The 23,997-nt window shown below is 39.6% G+C and overlaps 1 protein-coding gene across 2 annotated transcripts in view; it reads left to right on the forward strand.

Moving 5' to 3' along the window:
• slc2a9l2 (solute carrier family 2 member 9, like 2) overlaps positions 1-23,997 on the forward strand; it is a 113,990-nt gene that overhangs the window by 14,542 nt on the left and 75,451 nt on the right. For both annotated transcript variants that reach the window (XM_061042305.1, XM_061042306.1), the window contains exons 4-7: positions 2,967-3,127; positions 8,165-8,289; positions 10,803-10,948; positions 21,271-21,403. In XM_061042305.1, coding sequence (XP_060898288.1) covers positions 2,967-3,127; positions 8,165-8,289; positions 10,803-10,948; positions 21,271-21,403 — 565 coding nt within the window. The remainder of the gene's footprint in view (positions 1-2,966; positions 3,128-8,164; positions 8,290-10,802; positions 10,949-21,270; positions 21,404-23,997) is intronic.

Raw genomic sequence — 23,997 nt, forward strand, 5'->3', positions numbered from 1 at the left:
GGCTACAGAGTGAAGGAAAATACAATAATACTTGTTCTTATAAGAATTATACCCATTATCTACTGTTATTATCTACCCTAAGCACAGAGGCAGCAGTAGGTCAATGACAGAAAAAATAAAGGTTAAAAAGAGATCATGTTTAACCAGACTTGGATATTCACTAACCCTATCATGACTCCATGTTTTATATGGCCATTAGTAATGCAAGGTTGAAATGTCTATAACCATTTACATGAGGAGTTGTGTACTGACGATAGTGGAGGGAATGCAAGATCATTTTTTTAAAAAGGTACAGTTTTCTTCATGAGGAGTGTCATGAATTTGCACGCAGGAACAATATTCATTTTTTATGCCCGTTTACAAGATGAATATTACAGTCACACAGTGAGTTTCAGTGTGTTAGTTTTTGACTGTTATAACACTCACCCTACCAACCAGTTAGCTCGTGTGAACGTGACTTCATTATCTGCAGATAGCATCCTCAGAACTTCTAATGGATGACAGAAAGTCAATTGCACACACAAAGCCATCCTGAAACTCTGGCCCAACAACTCAGTTAATTTTTAACCTTTACAAATATTTACCATATGCCTATATGGTATTCATTGCCAGTTTTAAGCCGTCTTCAATTCAATATGATGTTCATAAATGGATGTGGCTACACCTTGTCACTGTATACCTTCAGTATGCATGTTTGTTTATTCATAATCTAAGGAATTAATAGTGCTTGCACTTGTTAAAAAAGAGTTGCATATATGCATGTCTAATCTTTGTAATATAGACCTTCAATACATTTTTACAGGGGCGGTCAAACAATTATTATTTAAAATCGCGACTAAGCATTGAAATTCCAGAACATGTCGCAAACACTAACGTGAAGGTAATGGGTTATATTATGGGTTGTGTTGGCAAAGGCTTGAAGGTCTTAGGATGAAGCCATGCTTCCATCTTTATTAGGTAAAACTCTTATTTTACCTGATGATTTGAACAAAGAAATAAGAATATCTTAGTATTTCACTACTGACCATCCAGTGGGATCATATCTCAATGTAAGGATTCGGGAGTATAGAGAACAAACCATATGACGTATTTTTGTCGGCCATCCCGGAAATAGCATCGCCATGGGGACTAATGAGAATTCGCCTATTGGATTTTTAGATCATTGCAGAAAATAAACTCTGTGGAAAACACACGTTGCTGATGCGTAGGCGTTTTGTCCAGCAGGATAATCTTCACAAATGAACATCATTTTTATGTTTGAAGCATTAATGCAGCCGACAGAAGTAAAAAGCTAACAGCTGTGTCGGTCATACAGCGGCTGTTTGTCAACAAACTGTTGTCATAGAGACAGGACGGACGTTCAGCTGTTTTCTTCTCAGAGCACAAACGCTTCATGTGAATACTCCCGAGCGCACAGACAGTGCTTTTCTGCCTGGAAAAAACGCCAGGTGGACACAGGGCCTAACGTAGTTTATGTGGTCTAACAAAACGCCAACATCTCTTAAGCTTTTGTTAACCACAGACCTTATTTCAGGTGTCTAACCACAAACCCATTCATAATTCCCATTGACTTTTAGACGTTAGACCCCATGGCTCACAAATGCTAATTTACTTCAGGGTTTTTAGGAAGTAAGTGGCGCCCTATAGGTTGCTAAAATAATCCTACCTCATGTTGAATGCTGTCTTAAAGCTAACTAAAGGCATTGTAGCATTTCAGCTCTTGGTTGAATATAGTTGCTTTGATTTTTACCCCCTCCTTTAGAGGGCAAAGTTTTCAGACTATGACACACTTTGCTTTGTCTATATGGGACAAAATCACAACGTTACCAACCCCTCCCACAAATCACAATGTTGAAACTGTGTACTATGACATCACAGTGTCCTGGAAAATCACTTGTCTGCTCATTCTTGTGAGTTTAACATCCCAGAGTTCATTGAGGAAAATTGTGTCATATTTAGAACAAGCCTCCACATTGACTCCGGGTTTTATTTTCGTTGTTTAACATTTTTTTTACGGTGATTAAAAAAAAGTACCTGATTTCTGACTCTATCCACTGTCCTATCTCTAAAATAGAGGCATGAAAATCCCCAAAATATACCTTAAAAAAGGGAAACAGAAAACACAATTTTAAATAGTTAATACGTTTGTGTAGTATGTGATCTTTAATTTCATCTTAACATTAATGTTTTCAACTCTGATTTGTTGCATCAACTTTCCAGTCAGTGGTATTAAAATAAGGCACTCACAGCTGTTGTGAATTATGCTTGCAAGAAACCCCTCACCACTCCTGAGCCACAGCAGATTTTATAATGACTGTAAACAGTGACTCCTCTGCTTTCAGCTTTTGCAGTAGCACAGATAAGTCAAGCTGTATACTCATTTGCATTTTTATTGCTTCATTAAGGATACTGCTTCTAATTCCTTTGGTGTTATATGATTTAATCTTAACAACAGATCGGTCGACATGTCACAAAATGCTTTTAAACTGACCGATTCATTCATGGTGAGAATTCTTGAGTGTTTTCAGTGGCTTGCCATTTATTTCAAACATTGAATTCTGTGACTTATTCAAACTTTACATGAATGTGTTCATTTTCTTAAAGCAAAGGCTCTATTTGCTTCCTTGGGAGATCACATTTAGAACTGTGAGTGTATTTAATTTGATAAAAACCTTGTGACCTTGTTTGACATGATGTGATCCTCATGTTTTTTTTAATTAAACAGAAAATCAAATGATCTTTGCTTGCATTGGGTATTGCCTGCTGTCAGATTCCAGCCTTTGTTTTTTGAGTTATCACAGCAAAACTACCTTTATATTTATATTTATAAATATTATATTTATATATATTTATGTTTATATTTGCATTGTGTCATTAAAAGGGAATCAAACACTACAAAGGCGTTTTGAATGACCTTTCATGTCATTTTAATGCCGTCTTTCTCCCATATGTCTCTTTATTTTTAGTACATTAAAGCCTTCTACAATAAGACCTGGATTGAGAGATATGGCGAGCCCATTGCAGCAGAGACAGCCACCCTCCTCTGGTCCATCACAGTGTCCATATTTGCTATTGGAGGGCTTCTCGGGGCGCTAAGTGTCTCTTTAATCCTAAAAGTTCTGGGAAGGTGAGTACACATAGTTGCACATAATCATCCATCCATCCATCATCCATCCATCCATCCATCCACCCACCCACCCAGCCACCCATCATCCATCCATCCATCCACCCACCCATCCATCATCCATCCATCATCCATCCATCCATCCATCCATCATCCATCCATCCATCCACCCACCCATCCATCCATCCATCCACCCACCCATCCATCCATCCATCCATCCATCCATCATCCATCATCCATCCATCCATCCATCCATCATCCATCCACCCACCCATCCATCCATCCATCATCCATCCATCCATCCATCCATCATCCATCCATCCATCCATCCATCCATCCATCCATCATCCATCCATCCATCCATCATCCATCCACCCACCCACCCATCCATCCATCCATCCATCATCCATCCATCCATCCATCCATCCATCATCCATCCATCCATCCATCATCCATCCACCCACCCATCCATCCATCCATCCATCATCCATCCATCCATCCACCCACCCATCCATCCATCCATCCATCCATCATCCATCCACCCAGCCACCCACCCACCCATCCATCCATCCATCATCCATCCATCCATCCATCCACCCATCCACCCATCCACCCATCCATTTATTCATCCAACCACCCACCCACCCATCCATCCATCCATCTACCATCCATCTATCCATCCACCCATCCATCCACCCACCCAACCATCCATCATCTATCCATCCAATCCATCCATCCTTTCCATCCATCCATCCATCCACCCTCCCAACCATCCATCCATCCATCCATCCATCCACCCACCCATTATTATCTTTACTGCTTGTTCTGTTCTGTATTTATTATGTTGTAGTTTTCATCTTAACGTGTAGCAGCAGATATACTGTGTTAGATTTTAAAATCTCAATTTGAATCAATGTCTTTATCCATTATTTCTAAAGGGGCAAAATTGGTCATGTACTCCGGTAACACTATGTCTTGCCTCGATTTGTTAAACGGCACGTGCTTTACAACCACCTGTGACAGAAAGGATAAACTGTCATCCAAGTATACCATACATTTTTCACTGCCACATTGCTCCCTGTTTCAAAGCTTACAGGCTACATGCTCTCTTTTATCTTCTTCTGGCTGCAAATTTTCTGTCACGTCATACATTATGCATCCTTCTCTTCTCTTCATGACAAACCCTAAGTCACTGTACGTGACCATCATATCTGTGCAGGAAATGGGAGTTAACACTATACACTGTGTGGACACTTTTCTTTATACAGCACAGAAGGAGGTGTTGTGACCTTTCTCAAGGGATTCCCATGCAGGGCTTTTGGATTTCTTATTGGATTCTACCACAGAACAATAGGAGCTCAACTCCTCACATGTCTCAGGAGGAGATGGAAGAAGAGAACCTTTTTTATTCTTCAGTGTCTGTGTACATGCTGTTCATATTCACAATGAAACGTTTGAGGGGTGATAGCTGCTGTCATCTTACCTGGATTAAGCTTTATAAAAAAGAAGGTTCTTTAAAGTGTGAGCTAGTGTTGTAGTACTCAAACTCAGTCTTGCTCTCAAGACCGGACTCGAGACTCAGGTCTCAGTCTCGTCTTGGAATGGAAAGCATTTTTACTCTGACTTATCTCAGACACAGGATTTTAAATCAAGACCCGTCAAGACCACCAGTGATCAGCTATTTTTCCACATCATTTCTGTGATTAGAAGGAAAACTTTCTAAATGCCACTTTTTTATTTTTTTTTAATTCTTCAATACTAATTATAAATACTATTTAATCCCTGAGTAAAATTCTGCTTTACACTCTGTTATTTTAGATACATGATTCTCATACACATGCGCAAAAGGGATCTATGGACATGCATTAGTGGAGACATGTCAGAGTGGGACTGCTACACACTGCTACGCAGGGAGCACGACAGAGTGGTTGGGGGTTCTGTGCCTTGCTGGGGGGCACCTTGGCAGTACTGGGGAAGTGCCCTTGCACCTCTCCAGCTACCAGAATAACTTCTGTATTCTTGGTCTGCACCGGGACTTGAACCGGCCACCCTCCGGTTCCCAACCCAAGTCCCTACAGATTGATCTACTGCCGCCCCCAACTTCAATCCCTTCATAATATGATTTTTGTTCCCCAGTTACAGCTACAACATTCCCGGAGTTACGGTCTAAGTGAGTGACACGCCTGATGCACACAAGATGATGATGCTTCCTTAATATTTATGGTCTTGGTCTTGTCTCGGTCTCAGAGCACTCTGGTCTTTGATATGTCTTGGTCTTGGTTAGTGTGGTCTTGACTACAACACTAATGTGAGCAGTAATGAAATGTAATACATAAATAGGTAACTCAATATAGCTTTAAGCTTACACTTAAAACACACGTACAGCCTTTTGTTTTGTATGAAACAGGGTTTATGTTTTGTGGGAGACAAAGTTGCAGGTGGGCATGATTGTTTTCTAAGGACATTTTGTTTTGTTGTTTGGAAACAAAGATATTTGCAACAGACTGATCAGCTGTAGTTTGACATCTTATTCTCCACATTGAGATTCAATCTCACTAGTCTGATGATGTTTTTCCTGGTTTTAGCCGAGCTGTGCTCGTCCCTTTTAACCCTCAGGGACAGACTGCGGCGCCCCAGCACTCTGAAATAATACACGTTCAAAAGAATCTATTATCCACTAATGATCAGGTTGTCACTTGCAGAGTGGCGCCAGGCTCATGAAGCTTTTATTCAAAGTCATTGGAAAACATTAAGATGCCCTCAAAATTCACCTTGGGTTTCTTAGGGGGCAATCTTCACGGAGTTCATAAGGAAAAATTATTCATTCTCCATCTATATTCTCCACTAGATATCTATTGGCCAGCTGGTAGTTCTGCACATTGTCTCGGGAAGGTTGAAATTCAGATGTCAGGGAGAGGCGGTGAATAAATATTAGCCGATGAGGTCACAGGGAGCACTCTAAAAGGAAAGTAGGCCTAATACTTCAGAGAATGAGCAAGCAGTTCATTAAAACTTTTGCGGTAAGATAAGGTAAATGTTTTTTTTAAAACCCTGATGTTTGAATATTTCAACACAGATATGTTTTTGCATGCTAAAGAGACTATATTAAACTATTGTGTTTTTTCTAACTAGAGTCCAAGCTTCAAAAACCATACTCCCTACTTTCCTGTTGTTTTTCTCCCAGTTGTATCCGTCTTATACAAAGGAAAAGAGGAAAAAAGAATTTCCCAAACTATAAAAGAAATTGCTGCCTTAGACATGGCTGAGTGCAGAATGACTTGACCCAGTCTGCTTTTAAGACAAACCCATTACTGCAACATCACCCAAAATCCACAAAACACAAAATTCCCTGACCCCTAACTTAGGAAAAAATCAAACCACTACAAAAGATCCACTACGAAAGAATCCTGGAACACATCATAGTTTTATTTAAACATGATGGGAATGCCAGCACAGTGGTGACAATCCTTGTGATGATCCTTATTGGAGTTAGTTACACAAATAAACCTTTGCAAACAATGATTTTCTGTTCAATCTCTCTTATACATTAAACCAACATGTAGACATTTGTTGGCCACTTAAGAAAATGTAATTCTTAAGAGGATTCATTGCAACTTTATTTGAAAGGAAATACAACTTAGAAAACATCCAATGCTGTGATTATTTTAAAGGTACTGTACTGTATGTATAAAAATACTTAGTTCATGTTTTCCATTCACATATAGAGAGTAGCTCGCTCATCAAATGTCTCTTGTTTATGAAATATAAAAAAAAATTGTATTCACTGATGGTTTACTTACGTAATGTAACAAAAAAGTAAAACTCCTATTAATTAGTATAGAAGATTATCCTTCAATACAGCAGACCATTGACTGTACTCTTTAAACAGTCTATGGTACAGACACACACCATTATACAACAAGGCATGCTGTGGGAGGTTGTTTTATACTTCACAAATGAAAAGCATCATCATCTTAACGTTCAGTTACACACAGAGCGATGCAGGAATGGAATTCACTCCGAAGTTATGTTAAACAACAAAACGCTGTATACAGTTTAAAAAAACGACTTCAAGAACATTATGTACAGAGAAACTTCAGAAGTCAGGACTGAGTGTTTGTGATGGGACTATGAACCTTCCTGTGTGAACATGTTTTAGCATCTTTTAGAAGCTGTCGATGCAGACAGAGCCTTTGTGTTCTCTGTTTCTTTTGGAGGTGTTGTTCATTTATGTCAATTGTTTTTATTACTTTTGAGTTATTGTAGATGTGCTATATGTTGTGTAATGTTTGTGTAGTGTAGAAATATATATATATATAATATGAATGTGTGAAATTGTATTGTCACATTGTAAACTGCGGACCCCAGGAAGAATATAGCCTCTTGCTATGCTAAAGCTAATGGGAATCCAAACAAACAAACAAACACCCTTCTACATTCAGTGATCGGTGGCTGCATCCTTCAGTAGATCCAGACCCTGAATTGGAACATGTGACTTGATTGCCGAGTTATTCTTCAGCAGCCTCTGTTTATCACCTACATCATGATTCACTGCTTTAATTCTCATACAATTCTGATTTGATCGAGTTATTATTGTTATTCACAGACGTTTTTTAATTACTCTCTCAATTTGTAAGCTATAAAAAAAAGTGATATCTTTTTCAACATATAAAGCTGACTGATCTGATCTTGACACTTCATGGCTCGTCCTTGGACGTGCAGCCATGCAAAGCTTGAGCGCTCACGAGCGGCCTCACTAGAGAATAGACATGGATTTTTTTTTCTGCTCTGAAGAAAAATTCTCATCCGCTCATTTCTTAATCCTTCTGATGCTATGAAAGCAACTCTGAATGGTTTTCCTATAAAGGCTCTTTTGAACCCTCTCACCTCTGCTACGGCTGAGCTCCAAAAAGCCCTTGTTGAAATATGTAATTATGCGTCCAGTTAGTTTCGGTTGGATTAGCTAGCGATTTGTTTTGCTATGTGAGTTGATATTGTTCAGACTCTTCTCTTGAACCTCTTTTCTCGTCTTGACTTTAGAAAGGGAACCTTGTTGCTGAATAACGTCTTTGCCATTATCGCTGCTCTGCTGCTGTCCCTGGGTGAGAGGGCACAATCCTTTGAGATGCTCATCATTGGCCGCCTCATAATCGGGGTGGACTCTGGTAAGTTTTTTTTAATTACTTGACACTGAAAAAGATTTGAGCAAACTACTAAATGGTAGAAAAAAAAAGGAAAATGATCATGCAAATCATACACAGACCTTAAGGGCTCACACACATGCACAAAACTCCTGAAGTTTTTCGGGTGAGCTGTGAACGTAAACAGATGCATTTTTCACTCTGACTTTATCTGGAGTTTCTCTTTGCAGACCCTCTGCACAAGTTCAAGTGAACTGATGTGAGACACAGCAGGATATTAATCAAGAGCCAATCAATTCATGTGGAGCGATTGGGAGGGGGTGGTCACGTTTATTCCCTGCAATTTATGCACAACCATAGAATGTGATTGTGATATACTGATTATGTGTAACATATTCTCTTTATGGCATTGTACGTATACATACCTTCCCCATTGTTCTTTTTACATCATGTCTTGCCTCGGATGACCCCCCCCCCGTCCGACTGAAATGCTCTAGAAATGAACATACAGCTCTTGACAGCGTATTTGTTAGGTGGGGGTGTTTCTTCTGGAATTGTTTGATGATGAATTCAGGAGACGGACCGATTTATTCAGCCGAGATCAGACAGATCAGCAACAGAGCATGAATGGCTGACAAACTTTTCATGATAACAGTCTTGCTTATATTCTGTTAGCAGGTACGGCCTACACATTGATTTCTATTTGGGTACACTTCTAAAAGGCTAGAAAGATGACTTTACCCTAACTTGTGAATGTCAGACATATACATTTCAGAAGAGGTGCTGCTTGTCAACAGGCAAGGCAGGCAAATGCTTTTGATGAAACCTTCCTATGGGATTCCCATCTGACAGAACTCACTCTCTGTTGCCTTGCTGAACGCTGGTTGGACGGCCCTCAAATTGATTTTTGCCTAGGGCCCCAACAGACTCTAGAATTGCCACTGCATTTCAGTCTTAGCAAATCTTGTTTCATTTCAAGCTAACAACTTGACTCCAATCCAAATAGAGATGTGATGCTATGAGAGTCTTACACATATACTGTTACATCTATACAAACCTAGAAGAAGAATTCCCACAGATGGTAGAGAGATTTAAATTATATATCCACAAAATTACCAAGATTAATTAAATGAAAATACAGACTAACAGCTGGACTCTTATTGAAAGGTTCACAAATAAAGCTGTGTTAAATTAATAAAACCTAACTTGATATTTTGTATCCCACCACATATGCATACATTTAGATATAAAGGTTATTTTAGATAGACACACAGATTATGTGTGCAAGTGAAAAACGACACTGAACCTCTGACACATGTAGGAAAACAAGGTCTCCTTTAACCTTAGACTTTAATTTAGGTAATAATTCTTTATTAAATGTAGCCAACGCTATACTGCAATGTAATTCTATAAACTGCTTGGCTGCATTTCTATGACTTTGTACTGTGCATCACTTCTCACACGGCACTCCACATGAGTGTCTGGTCTCACTGATGTCCTTGTGTTAAAGTTATCTGGATAAGGAGGCTAACATCCTATTAGCCTGGTTTAATTGAGTGTCACATAGAGATAAGGGTTCAGGAACATTAACCACCTAAACGTCACCTTATATAAAAAAAAACCCCAACACTATAGAGCACGGTCACACGGTTTATAATTTCAAGCTGTGGAAATGGATTTCTGCAAAATCCTTTCTCAGGAATTTAAGTTTTCACACTGCCGACCTGTATCTAATGCACAGGCCATCTTTTGTGAGTTGCTGTTGCACTGCTATATGGTCCAAGTGCTGTTGTGTACGTTGAACATGATCAGTGCAGAAATCTGGCTGTGGGTTTATCCATGCTCCTGCAATATTTTAGAAAAAGATTAGGGATTTCTCATGGAAATATTCCAGTGATAATATGAATAAAGACCAAGACCCAATTGTCTTTGTGAGGTTTTATTCTTGCAAGAAGGAGTAACTGCACAGAGTGTATCACGGTGATCAGTCTGCAGAGAAACTCAAAAGAGAGAGAGACTGAAGACCCCTTTTATATATGTCAAGGAGGAAGGGAGGATGTGGACAAGATCTATTGTAGAAGATAAGCAGTTTAACACAATCAACCTGGACAGAAGAAGAGCAGATGTCCATGCAATAACATCCTTGTAGAGATCAAAATCTCTAAAAACAAGATGCTTACAAGCCACCTGTAACAGCATTTCTTGAAATGTCAGACAGTTCACAACAGAATTATTTTAAACACATAAACAAAATACATTTTTCACATTACAGATTGAGTCCTAGATTCAAAAACGTTTATATCAAAACTCTACAGCCTGCTGGAGGCTAAAGATAAAATACAGATGGAAAGATACACTGTCCTTGTATTATCACGAGCCACTTTATTTGTTTACACCTCCATAGTAAGTGTAAAAAGGAGTTCAAAGTTGTCTATATTATGAGTATGAAGGACAGTTTTAACTTCTATTTAGCTTGTTTTTCCTGTAATACAAGGTTCATTTTCTAGTTCTTAATATGTTGTTTGTTTTTCTGATAGGTATAGCTCTTAGCGCCCTCCCCATGTACCTGGGAGAAATAACACCGAGACACATCAGAGGCTCCATTGGCCAGTTCAACTCCATCCTCATCTGCTTGGGTGTGTTCACGGGACAAGTGCTGGGCCTGCCCGAGCTGCTGGGTCAGGTCAGTGATGTTACGCATTGTTGACCACAGCGAGGTTGCACCTCCGGTTTGCTGTTGGTTGTCATTTAGTCTTGACTCTTCACCATTGGCTCTGTCTGACACCTGAAGCAAAGTGGCCCACTGTGCTGCAGAAGTGTCATTACACGCTGATCGATCCTGACGGAAATGTCTGCGGATAGATAACAGAAGATGTTCCTCTGCTGCGCTGTGGCTTTTGCATAAACCTACATGGCATTTGTGGGACTTCTGACAGATGGTAAAAACTTGAACTCAGGGTCAGAGGATGTGAGATGAATCAGACAATTCTCTGTGAACCAAAAAATATGTAATATTGTGACCTGTAAGTGGGCAAAATGGAAGATGATAAGTATAAAGAGACGGAGAGAAACTGCACAAAAAAGTGTCAATTTCAGTCCAAATAAAAGGTCTTATTAATACGGTAGATAATGAACTAAGAGGTGACACTGATTAGTTGAGTAATTATACAACCAAATCACACATATCGATAATCGAGAGACTTAATACGATCACAATCCTTTTACACCCTGTGACTTATTCTGTGCACAGATTAAACACATTATTACCCGCAATTAAGGTTGGGAACATCCTATAAACACGTGTGCCATGCAGTTTAGTCCAAATTCTTCCTTCATGCATTCTTTTCTGTGATCATCTATGCTCTCCTATGGTGGCTCTACTTCTCCTCTATTTCAAGAATCAACACGTCTTTCCATTAGATCAGAGTACAGAGTTCCTAGCATCAGCTACTCTTCCTTTCTTCGAACATTGTCAGAGACGGCTGACTCTATTCTCAAGTCTGCCGTCTACACTCCCGTCTTGAGGTCCTCTTGGTTTCACACCAATTGAACCATAAATCACGTAACTCCTGCGACTCACACATGTCTGACAAGCGACTTTAACAACCTGAGCTACTCTTGTGTGGCATGTAGGAGAGGATGAAATAATAAAGACCTTTCCTTCTGTCAGTAAAGCCTTGTGTGTAAGTCGAGGACCTCAACAACTCCAGCAGATTTTTTCATTATGACTTGACATCTGGGTAGAGATAGTGCAGACACAGAAAGACGGACCGCTCCACTCATCCGTAATGATTTCCCATCACTATTTGTCCGGTCAAGTGAGCAGTGCAGACTACCTGAAAACATGCTGCACTGCAGCAACATTTCTTCCTCAGTCACTTTCAGTCAAAAACTCATGTTTACATCCTGCTTACTGTTTGATTGCTTCTATCAGTCCCGTGTTTCAAGAAGTTATCTGCAGGGATTTTCAATCACAGCTTGTTTACCCTGTAGGAAATGTCAACCCCGTCTCTCACCTGTAAGCCTATCATACACATGTTAAGCCATGTTGAGTATTATTAAGGAGATCCAGTCTTCATATTCACACTTGATTATTCATATGCTAGATTTCCACTATATCTTGTGGGGCTTAAAGCACACATTAGTATTTCTGTTGAAGCCCGATTCTGCTGTGAGTTGTGAAGAGAATCCCAATGACCTATGGCAAGTCAAGGCATGTTTGTTTATGTGAGACATTTCAGCGACTATGGAATTTAAAGTGCTTCACACAAAACATCAAACGCATCATGGCAGATGGCGAAAGAAACACACTGTAGGAGAGCATTTAAGTTATTAAAACACTTCAGTGCATCAGAAGATCACAAATGGCCCTCAGTCATTCTGTTTAATCCAGAAATCAGAAAGGGAGCCAATAAAGACCTCAGAACTATGACAGTCTACTCCCAGCATATTTAGTTGGCTTTCGCTGGCTTTTAACTTTTGGCACTCTTTCTCAAACTTTTATTTAAGGACTAAATTAAAGTGTGCAATTCCGCCAAGTTGGTAGAGTCGTCACCTTCCAAATGGAAGGTTGAGGGTTTCGATCCCCAGCCGAGCAACATGTCCGATGTGTCCTTGGGCAAGACACTTAACCCTGCATTGCTCCTGCTGCTTCGGTGGCGGTGTATGAATTGATTGGTGTTGTACTTCGCTTTGGATAAAAGTGTCTGCTTATTGAATTGTAACTAACTATTGTAACTATTATCTAAGGGTGATCTATACAGCATTATACTGGTAAACAAAGAGTCTAAGTCAGAAGCGTATTGGACAGGGAGTTGGAAAATAGGACTGTGACAACCTAATACACAGGCCTAGTCGCTTAAACATTAAGTGAGTACAGAAGAATAGATGTATAGCATTTTTCTAGTCTTCTGACTACTCAAAGTGCTTTTACACCGCAGGTCACACCTACACATTCACACACTGATGTCAGAGGCTGCTATGTGAAGTGACCATCAGAAGTAACTCATCCATTCATACACATCTGTATACCATTAGCGTTAGCAACTTGACGTTAAGTGTCTTGCCCAAGGACACTGGACATGCAGCTGCAGGAGCTGTGGATTGAACCCTCAACCTTCCGGTTGAGAGTCGACCGACTCTACCAACTGCGCCACAGCCACCCCTGGTTGGATGAACAGCTTATTTAGAATGACTAAATACAAAATACTGGCATATTTGAGAAGAACAATGTTTTTTCCAGTGAGAGGTAATAATATAATTGTAAAATGACCCAGCTCTTATCGATGTAGATTTGGTTTATAAAACTCTTAATGTGGCAATAAAGCATGATTTTTGCCAACATGATTTAAAAGACATGCTGTTTGCTGAGGCAGAGGAAGTGCTCGCCGTTCAACAATAATAACACATTTTAAGAGAGTCGCAGGTTAGAAACATCAAAGTGGTGCCCATGTGGCTCCTGTGTATTGGCTTGTATGTCAAAAACAAAGAGATTTTTGTCAGCTCAAACCTGTAATGAAGCAATTTTAGAAAGTAACGCTGGGCAGCAACATTCTGACTGTAGTAAAAACCTTACAGTAACTCATCCCTGCCTATTAATCCAACAATATATGAATGACTAATCCAGAGATGCCACTAAATTCACATACTGCCTTCAGTGAGAGAGGACCAAATGACTTCCCTAACATCCCACTGTGGCAAATCAATCATGGCTCTCTAATAGAACATTATTGATTAGAAAACCGCCAACTTTTTGCTCATGTGGTAAATACAAAAAAATTCTGCTTTTCTAACATTCCATTCATTAGCCTCTGTTGTACAAATGGTTGAAATGGATATAAAATCTCCATATTGGGGATAGGATATCTTCTGCTGTGAGTAAATCTGTTCTTCTCGGCTGTGTTGGTGAAGCATGTAGAAGGGATTTATGGAGGTGTGCTGGTACTTTCTGCACAGCAGCTGCTTCTGCACACGCTGTGAGACAGGAGGGCATCTGGATTTGTCTGTAATCAGTCAGCAGTCAACAAAAAGACTGCACCCACATCGTCTTCTGTTAGGGGTTACACTCTGTGCTGCATCATATTGTGCATGAGGCAGAATTGTACGATTCCAGCCGTGCATTTGTGTTGTTCTTCTTCACAATAATAAGAGCAGCTAAGCCAGTGGATTTTGGATGAACCTTGTTGCACATCATTTCTAAAGGCCTGTGTCTATACTGCACGGAGGCTCCAGTATTGTTGTAATAAATCTGTTTTCTGCCAGCTCCTCCATTTCTTTCTCATGATTATTCTTTATATCTAATCCAATGAAAAGCACATTTATACACAATACTCAAGCTGACAGCTGGCCTTTAAGCCTCTTTAAAGAGAGGATTTGATTTATTCTTCAAACCATTTTTCCATTCACTCAGTCAGAATCAGTTTCGCAAAGTCTGTCTATACAATTTGATTCCACTTCACTATTTGTGTATTAGACACACAAATAAACAAAAAGGCAACATTGCAGTGATAAGAAATGCAATGGATGTTAAGAAAAATATCAATATGTTCTTTCACTTTTAAGTAAACTCAAGGAAGAAATCAATTTATCTTACACTGATGAATATCTTGAGCTGTGAATATCTAATCTCAACTATATTTCTAAGCGATTTTGAAACATAAAAGCATGCAGCCCAAAGCGCTTCACAAAGGAATGACATAGTGTTGTAGTCAAGACCACACTATCCGCGATTAAGACTTACCCGAGACCAGAGTGCTCCGAGGCAGAGACAAGACAGAGACATTTAGGGATCGAGACCGAGTCGAGACTAAGACCATGGCAGGGCGAGACTGAGACAAGACAAAGATCATAAATATCACTGAAAAATCATCATCTTGTGTGCAGCAGGCCTGTCACTCATTTTGTCCAAACAAAAAAAAAAAGGTTGTGGCTGTAACCAGAGAATAAAAATATAATTATGAATTAATTGAAGTTATTTGTTCGTTTAGAAAGAGGCGTTTTCCGTCTGATCACAGTAATGACATGGAAAAAATAGCCTCGGTGGTCCTGACCGGTCTTGATTTAAAATCTGGAGTCTGCACAGTCTTGAGACCGAGACAAGACTGAGTAAAAATGCTTTTGATTCTGAGACGAGACTGAGACCTTCAAAAAGAGGTCTCCAGACCGGTCTTCAGAGCAAGACTGACTTTGAGTACTACAACACTAGAATGACGGACGGGAAATAAAAGCATAAATTAGAAATAAATATAAATTATTGATGTATTGCATTCGAGGATTTGAGGTCCTTTTATTTTCTTCCACAGCCACTTTGCAGTGACATTTACACATGATCTTTGTCCTAGCTCTTAGCGAAGCAGGCACTCATTTAAAATGTATAAGTATTGGTTTGCCCCATCCATCATTTCCACCTGTCCACCTTTATAAATATTGTATGTTATATCATTGTTGTGTCTTCGACCAGCGCCTGTTCTGTCACTGTCAAATCACCTCTGTGACATCCTTCAGGCCTGCCTGTTTCTTCATTATTGACAAGAGCGTCACAGACATATGAGACATATCTCATGATAATGCCACAGCGGTCTTTGCTGGCATTTGGTTATGAGATTCCGATGGGTCTCCTCTCAGCGGACACGTCCGTTAATGGGAGTGGGTCTCAGATGTCACTTGTTGTGGGGTGCAAAATGGAGATAAGCTTTGACAAATTGTAATCACTCTAACCTTTATGCTTAGCTACTGACCTTCTCCCTGCATTGAAACATTTTTGTTCCAGCATTACAGCAGGAGCAGGCTCTTAGCTGGTCTGTTACAGAGCTCTCCTGAGACTCTGAACTCATCAGCATGCCTTAACTGCATCTTACAGCAGTAAGGTTAGATTCTGTGGCCTTAATAGGCCCTTATTCCTATTCTGTATCCTCCATAACACCTGTCACTGACATAAAAAATCAATGCATAGGGGTTGTTACTGTAGTGCAATTCATTTGAGATGGTTGTCATGTAGCCATGAAACACCGGAGCAGTACACTGTAGAAACGAGTTGAACTGGCTACTTATAGATGATTGTCGGCTTAACCAGAAGTTAGTGTAAATGTTGTGATAACTCCATATTTGTGTGTGTCATCTCAATTTATGTAACGTTTTCCAATTTACTCAGATTATGAGCCAAAATGATATGAAATTTAAATATAGTATATTATTTATTTATATAGCACATTTCATATGACAAGCAATAGACTCAGTGTGCTTAAAAATAAAAGTAGACACTATACATGATAACAATTACAATAAAAACTAAAGATTAAAGAATGCATAAAATTAAACGGCAACACAATTAAAAAATGAGTAGGAATAAATATGTATTTAAATAGAAGAAATATCCTACATGAAGATGTACTCCTATTATTATAATTTAGCCAAAAGCTTATGTAGAGAGATGTGTTTTAAGTCTGCTTTTAAATAAGACACACTTGTTGCAGACCTTAGTTCATGTGGTAAAGAATTACAGAGAGTGTGACCGTAGTGACTAAAAGCACCATGAGCGGATCTGAATACATAACAGAGCAGTGGATACTGCTGTTTGCTTCCTGCCAGAAAACATCCTAGCTCAGTTATGAAAGAAAAGGAAACACTATGTTGACCAAAGTCCTGAGATGTAAATACAAGTAAAGTAAACGATAGATTCAAAGTTTCAGTAAGTTGAGGAGATTGTAGCTGTAGTAAGTCAGAACACGGTTGAAGCACTTCCTGTTTGGTGATATAACCCCAGTGAAGATACCATTGTGTTTTAATATTTTAAGAAGGGGACAGCACACACCTGCCAGGGCCAACTGTCGATTTTGCTCTTGTGGCAAAGCATCAGGAAGATGGGCTCCCTGAGGAGGTGACATTCATTACAAACCTGCTCCAGGCAGAAGGGTGATGGGCTTTTCTTCTGATCCTGGCAGATCTCAACCCATACAGTATTTCAAACGCTTGGACGTGATGTTTTTACCAACAAGGATTCCATTTTGTGAGAGTGGATGGGGTGTTGTGTTTACAATATAAACAAACAAGACTCGGCTAAATGTTTGTCTTTAGGGTATGGAGAGTTTATGAAATGCAGATCTCCCCTCAGAGAGAAATCAAAAAGCTATCTCTTAAGATACCGTTTTTAATACAATACTTTTATATGCATTCCATCTTCATCCCTTGATTGATAGAAATGCTCTTATTGATTGACCACTAAATTGCTCGCCAGGGACAGTATGAGATTTTAAATGTAAATATCAGCTCATCTCAAGCTTTTTCCTGTTGACCATCTTGTATCCATTAAGTGTTGGTCTTTAACCAGCTGACCCTGAGTGACAGCCAATTAAATCTCACCGCCTGCTGCAGAACTAAAGATTTGCAATAACCAGTTGTTGCCTTTACCAGACTCACAAGATTAGTACGTAACAAACTTCATTTGTCACTGGGGGAATGGTCCGGCTTGGTAACATAATTAAGATGGACCTAAAAGAGATAAAACAAACTGGTATAATTGGAAAGCCCACGGATGTGGACAACCTGACATTTCCATTACCTCTATCTGAGCAGTTTTCCCACTCACACCAGCCTCCTCTCTGGTGGTCCTCCTGCATCAGCGGCTCAGGCTTCTTAAAATGCACATTCAGCTCTGTCTAACTCCTCTCAGCTTGAGACAACAAAGATGTCTTTCATGCGTTGCTTTTTGTACATCACAGCGCGGGAATATAGCGCCTGCAGCATCTCAATTCACAGAGGACATAATTGAGAGGAAAACTGTAAAGCTCTCGGAATACAGCAATGGACCGTTTCTTCATTTTTTGTTTGGTTTACAATGAAAAAAAAAATAACACTCCAGGTCATAGGAGGGCTCCATGTGCTTTCATTTCATTTAACCACTAGGGAGGATGGGATCAGGGCCCAGAAGGAACACACAGCTTGGCTCACCAAGCCTGAACAATTAAAAAAGTCTGTAGGCACCACAAGGCGTGCATTTAGTTTGTACTGTAAACATGGCTGAAACAATGTGTTTGGGTCAGAAAAGTACATTTGTTTGCATCATTAATTACACTTGATGTTATAGAGGAAACATTTTTTAAGATGCACACAATGTAGTTCAGAGCCTAGAAATCAATGCTTGTGCTACATGTATAAAATCCTTTCTGTCAGAGCAGCTTTTGAAAGGTCTGATCTACTCGCCCACTCTCAGCTCCTGCTGGTTTAAGACGACCCCAAGCTCAGCTTCCCAGATACCTCTGTACTGTGGAGCATGCTCACATTGAGGGCTCCATGGAGAGAGATAATGAAGCTCAAAACTTCAAAAGGGAAAAAAGAAACCAGTGTGACTTATGATTCCTTACTTAGATGTTAATTCAATACATATTTATGTAGGTAAAAGTTGATGGTATAGCTACAAACAAAGGATATTGAACGAGACTGAAACACATTTGTTTTTGCATATTAGATTGATAGATAGATAGATAGATACTTTATTGATCCCGAGGGAAATTCAAAGCATCCAGTAGCAGGTTACAAAGACATACATGAAATTAAACATTTGTTACAAATGAACCACAAAACTCAGTGTGGCTGGGAAGTTCAAAGCAAAATTACAAATGTGAGACAAATTTACATTTTGAAAAACCTTTTTACATTTTTAGAAAACAAAATTACAAAACCAAAACACTTTGACCAAGGAAAAAACACATTTCCAAGATGTGAAACACTTTTACAATTGCCAAACAAATTTACAAAAAAAATGGGAATGTACCAAATGTCGGAAGTGACCCGGAAGTGATCGAGTGAGGGGCCATTTTGTTTGTTTTGTTTTGTCGCGGTACATTCCCTTTCCCTCAAGATTCTGTCGTTTGTAAATGTGTTTGGGGACTAGTAAAAGTGTTCTCCCTCTTGTAAATTTGTCTCAGCGATTGTAAAAGTGTTTCACATCTTGTAATTTTGCACTTCCCAGCCACCGTACAAAACCGACGCCCCCCCTCCCATACATATATATTAACCCCCCAAAAATATTTAAGAATACCCCTAGATAAATCAATTTTTTTTAGCAATGTTTAAAAAGAATAAAATTATCAAAAAAGAGACATTAAATAACACATATTAACCAACACTGAATGGTTTCTTGATATAAAAATCGAATTTGCCATCTATTAAATTCAACTTTTGATTTAATTATTTGATGTTTAAAGCTGCACTCTTCAGCTTCACTGTTTCCTGCAACTGAATAGTTTGATTCTCACCCTGTTTCTTTCATTAAGCCTGTTTTTAGAAGCAGCAGGCATCTTTTCACAGTGAAACAGTCCCTTTATGCTTAATGCTTTCTGTTTACAACTAGCTGGTGAACACTGTGGATCACTTAACAGCTAAGCAGCCAGATATTTCCCTCAGGAGTGTGTCAAGTGAACAGAGCTGGAACAGTGTGAATATTGGGCAAGTGATAATGTTTCTCAATGTCTGCGGGTTTTGCAAATGGTTTCACATTCTCTTGTCATTCGAATAATCAGTTTGCATCAGTTAGACTGCGTGAATCTACCTTCATTTTCTGAAGTTTAGCACATACTTAAAGTGTAATGACACAACATGCTATGAACTCTTGAATGTGCAGCACAGCTAAGGCTGAAAAAGTTGTTAAACCAAAGTTAATTACTTTTCTTAAAGTTTTACTGGCTGTGTGCCCCACACACCCAATAAAGGTTAGGAAACTGAATCCCAAATATTTCTTTTATGAGTTGAGAGCTGACATTTTCTTTCTAAAGGGCAACTCCTTTCCATAGTCTCTGCATAAATACAAAACCTTCACTCTCACTTGCTTAAATGGGATCATGCAGTAAGGATGTGCCAAACAGATGGGGCTGTGCATGTTGTTTTCTATGAGTTGTTCCCGTTCAGTTTGATTGTGTGCTTTTTTAAAAATATGACAGAACATCGCACCACATCGCATCACATCACTGCACCGCACTGCACCAAACTGCACCTCACCTCACCGCACAGAACCACACCACACCACACCGCCACGCTTTATTGTTTCCATATTTCATCTTTGACTCCAGTGCTGCCTCTCAGTAATACTTACTAATAAAACAAAAAGGACAAACACATTAACCATTGCACTTGCTATGATGTTTACAACATCTCTCTTTGCTCTTGTTTTAAAAGCCACTACATTGATAAATAAATACCAGCTTCCACAAATATACCAGCAGTGATGAATATTTAGCCAATGGGGCATTTTTTTTAAATCAATAATTTCTGTAATGAAAACAAGACATCCTTAAAGGTCCCATATTATGCTTTTTCTGGTTTTATATGCTCTTTAATGTGTTTTCCAAGTATCCTGTGCATGTTTAGGCACATCTATGTGCAAAAATTCAAAGTCTGCGGAAACGCGGCTTCTCCTACATCCTCCTGTTAGCTGTAGCATTAGCCGCATGTAACGCTCGGTTCTAGCCCCCCTCGATAAAAATTTGTCAGTCTGACGTCATTGTCAGTGTGAGATCACTGATCTAAGCCCATTGGCTCGTTGTGGCAAGCCCTGCAGCTCATGGTGAAATTTCCGAGAAGCGTGTGCTGAGCAACTGACCAATAACGACAGAGCGGACCGGCAGACCAATCAGAGCAGACTTGGCCCATGTGGGGTCTAACAGTGTGGGCTCAGCAGAGCGTAGCTGACGGACTCAGAGCGGAGAGGGAGCAAGGAGGAGCAGTACATGAAAACAGACACTTTTTTCGGACTTTAGCTATTGTGAACGTACAAAAGTAGGTACATAGATTAAATATACAAACCCTAAAAAGGGCATAATGTGGGCTCTTTAATGACTAATGACATCTTTGTGAATGCACTTATCCGTCTATTTGTCTCCACTGAAAATGAGCTTTCTCTATGTGTAACAGAAACGAAACAAAAAGTTTTATCCAACTTCTTTGTATGGTAAGGTGTAGCTGTTCCCTGCCTCCATATTTAATGTGGTCCTCCTCTTGTTGTTTGTACTGCAGGAGTCCCGGTGGAACCACCTGTTTTCCTTCCTGGCCCTGCCTGCAGTGCTGCAGCTGTGTGTGCTGCCCTTCCTGCCTGAGAGTCCTCGCTACCTGCTGATGGAGAGGAGGGACGAGGCTGCAGCAGAGAGAGGTACTGCAGACATGAAGAGCAACACATGTGACTCACTCAAGTGCCCATGTAGAATACATCACTGCTTAAATCGTTATGGTACATTAGTGAGCACATTAGTGCTTGTTCAGGTTTAAGAGCAGTGGGGAAACCTTGCAAGGTTTAAATTCACTCACTTGAAAGAAGCTTTAAAAAATGATTCACTGCATTGCTGTATCGACATGTGATTGATGGGAGTGGTTTGCCAAGCCTCTGAACACTCGGATTACTTTCCTGTTGCTGCAATTTGTGGCTTTTAATTTAGATTCTCCACGTCGTAGTGTTCTCGACAGAGCTTCAACGTGTAAGACTCTTTAAGAAGAGCCTTCCAAGACTTACAGTCAGGCTCTACATCTCATTTAGAATTGTGAATAGAGAGTATGTTAGCTGTAACGATTCCTTCTCTTTACATTTGAAAATGCTCTGAAACAGACTTGAAACAGGTCGTTTAAACACTAAATGTAATCAACCCTGATAAGAAAATAAAAAAAATATATAAATATTGAACAGTGTGTAAAGTAAGTGCATTAAGGAGATATTGACTGTACCTGTGATGTCCCCCCCCCTCCCCTCGGCTGTCATCAGCTGGGCTAGGAGGCTATAAAGGGCGGTTGGAGTCTCCCTGCCCAGTTGGTTGTGTTTCCAGGGAGTCAACATCATCAGTTGGCTTTCTGTGTTTTCTGTTTTTTTTTTTTTTTTTTAAGATTTATTTTTGGGCTTTTTGTGCCTTTAATGGAGAGAGTCGAAAATCAGGGAGAGAGAGTGGGGAATGACATGCGGGAAAGAAGCCACAGGTGGGAGGCAAATCCGGGCCGCCTGCTTGCGACGACAGCCTCCATACATGGGGCGCGCGCACTAACCACTGCGCCACCAGCGCCCCTCTGTGTTTTCTTTTGAATGAAAATCTCAGGTGTGTGTGTTTTAGGAAACATGTCTTTATTTCAGCCATGTGTGACTCCTTCCATTGCCCCTCTGTTCATGGACTCCCTCTTCTCTTTTGGTTTGTCTATGATTTTGATAGACTCAGTGGGTGGTGTTGGAGGGCTATGTTCTTCTGTCACCTTTAAGAAACCCAAGGTCTACTTATGTGGTCCCTTTTGAAACAAGTTCAGTGTTTGTTTGGGACTCCCGTGATTCTGATTTTGCTTCTGGGAGGGAACGTAACAATTAGGATGATTTCCACTTCTATTTTCAGAGTTTGTCAAAGAAGTTTTTTTTTAAATAATATTGATTGTTGAACACACGTGAACATGAATGTTAAGGCCTCTTTGGGGACTAATATGGTCCACAGAATTGCATGACAGTGAGTCACAAAGAAGCTGTTGTACTGACAGATGGGATTCCTCTTTTGAGCCCTGATGTATTTTGGGAAACAGCAGCGTTTCAGGTTTCATCAGATTCTGAGTTTATCCGTATGTCTCCTTGGTGGTTTGAGTTGTTTGAAGTCTAAGTCCATACATCAATAGATAACCCTTATACTGACACAAACAATACAACCAGATGACTCAGACACATTCTGAAGCATCTTTTTAATGATACATGTATATCCATGAATTAAATTGGTGGTAATGATATCCTTGGGATGTATAAGTCACACTGAATGATGTCAATATGTGCTTCATGTCTGCGTGTCTCATTAGAGTTCAAACTCAGATAAGGTGATATAGTTTTCACCTAGAGTAACAAAGGACCACAGTGCAGATTTAATTTTCAGTGTCCCCATTTCATATTAATCATGACTGAGTGTTTTCTGTTTTACTTTGTATCATTTCAAATATTTCTTCCTTTAATTTCCATATTGATGAAGTCTTGTTGAATCTGTGTGACAACTGCATGACAGCATACTGAGCGATAATGATAGTTTCATTCTGTAATGAATGTAAAGTTCACAGATGGAAATAAATTAAGCAATGCTCCATCAAACATGTTTTCAGATATAGAAGCAATAAAACGCTGAAAATGTTTTAGGAGTTTTAATTGCCATGAATCTCAATTTTTTTTGCTAACAAAACAATGTCTCTAAACCTTCAACTTTGATATATGGATCCTCTTGCCTATAGTGATATTTGGGAGACTTTGAAGGAGAAAGATGGTGTAATGCTGTTTAATGTTGGAATCCAGTGACACGAGAAGACACAGAATGGGCTGGAGGTGAAGCTCAAATGGAATGTATAAAGGAATCATGTAGTAAAATGTGACATCAGATACGACTTTGATCAGTTTTGTCTCTGGGGTTGGTTGGAGATCTTTGATGTTTATGTTGATACGCTATAGATGGATATGCTCCAGAGGTTTAGGTTCTTGAATTCTTTGTCAAGTGAAACATCCTGTTTGTTTCCTCTGACATCAGAGTGGTGCAAAGCTCAGTGAGGTCTCTCTATATATCTATCTATATCTAGATATTGATGATTAATTAGTCCAAACATTTTTAGATTTGAAAGTTTGGTTTTACTTATTCGTTCTGTTTTGTATAATGCACAGGAACTTTTTAAGTGAGCCCAAAATGCTCAAACATGATATACGTAGTGAGTAGGCTGGTCTGCCTGTGATAGATCATCATGAAGAACAAGAATGAA

This window comes from Labrus mixtus, chromosome 7, assembly GCF_963584025.1.
Source record: "Labrus mixtus chromosome 7, fLabMix1.1, whole genome shotgun sequence".
Lineage (NCBI taxonomy): Eukaryota > Metazoa > Chordata > Actinopteri > Labriformes > Labridae > Labrus > Labrus mixtus.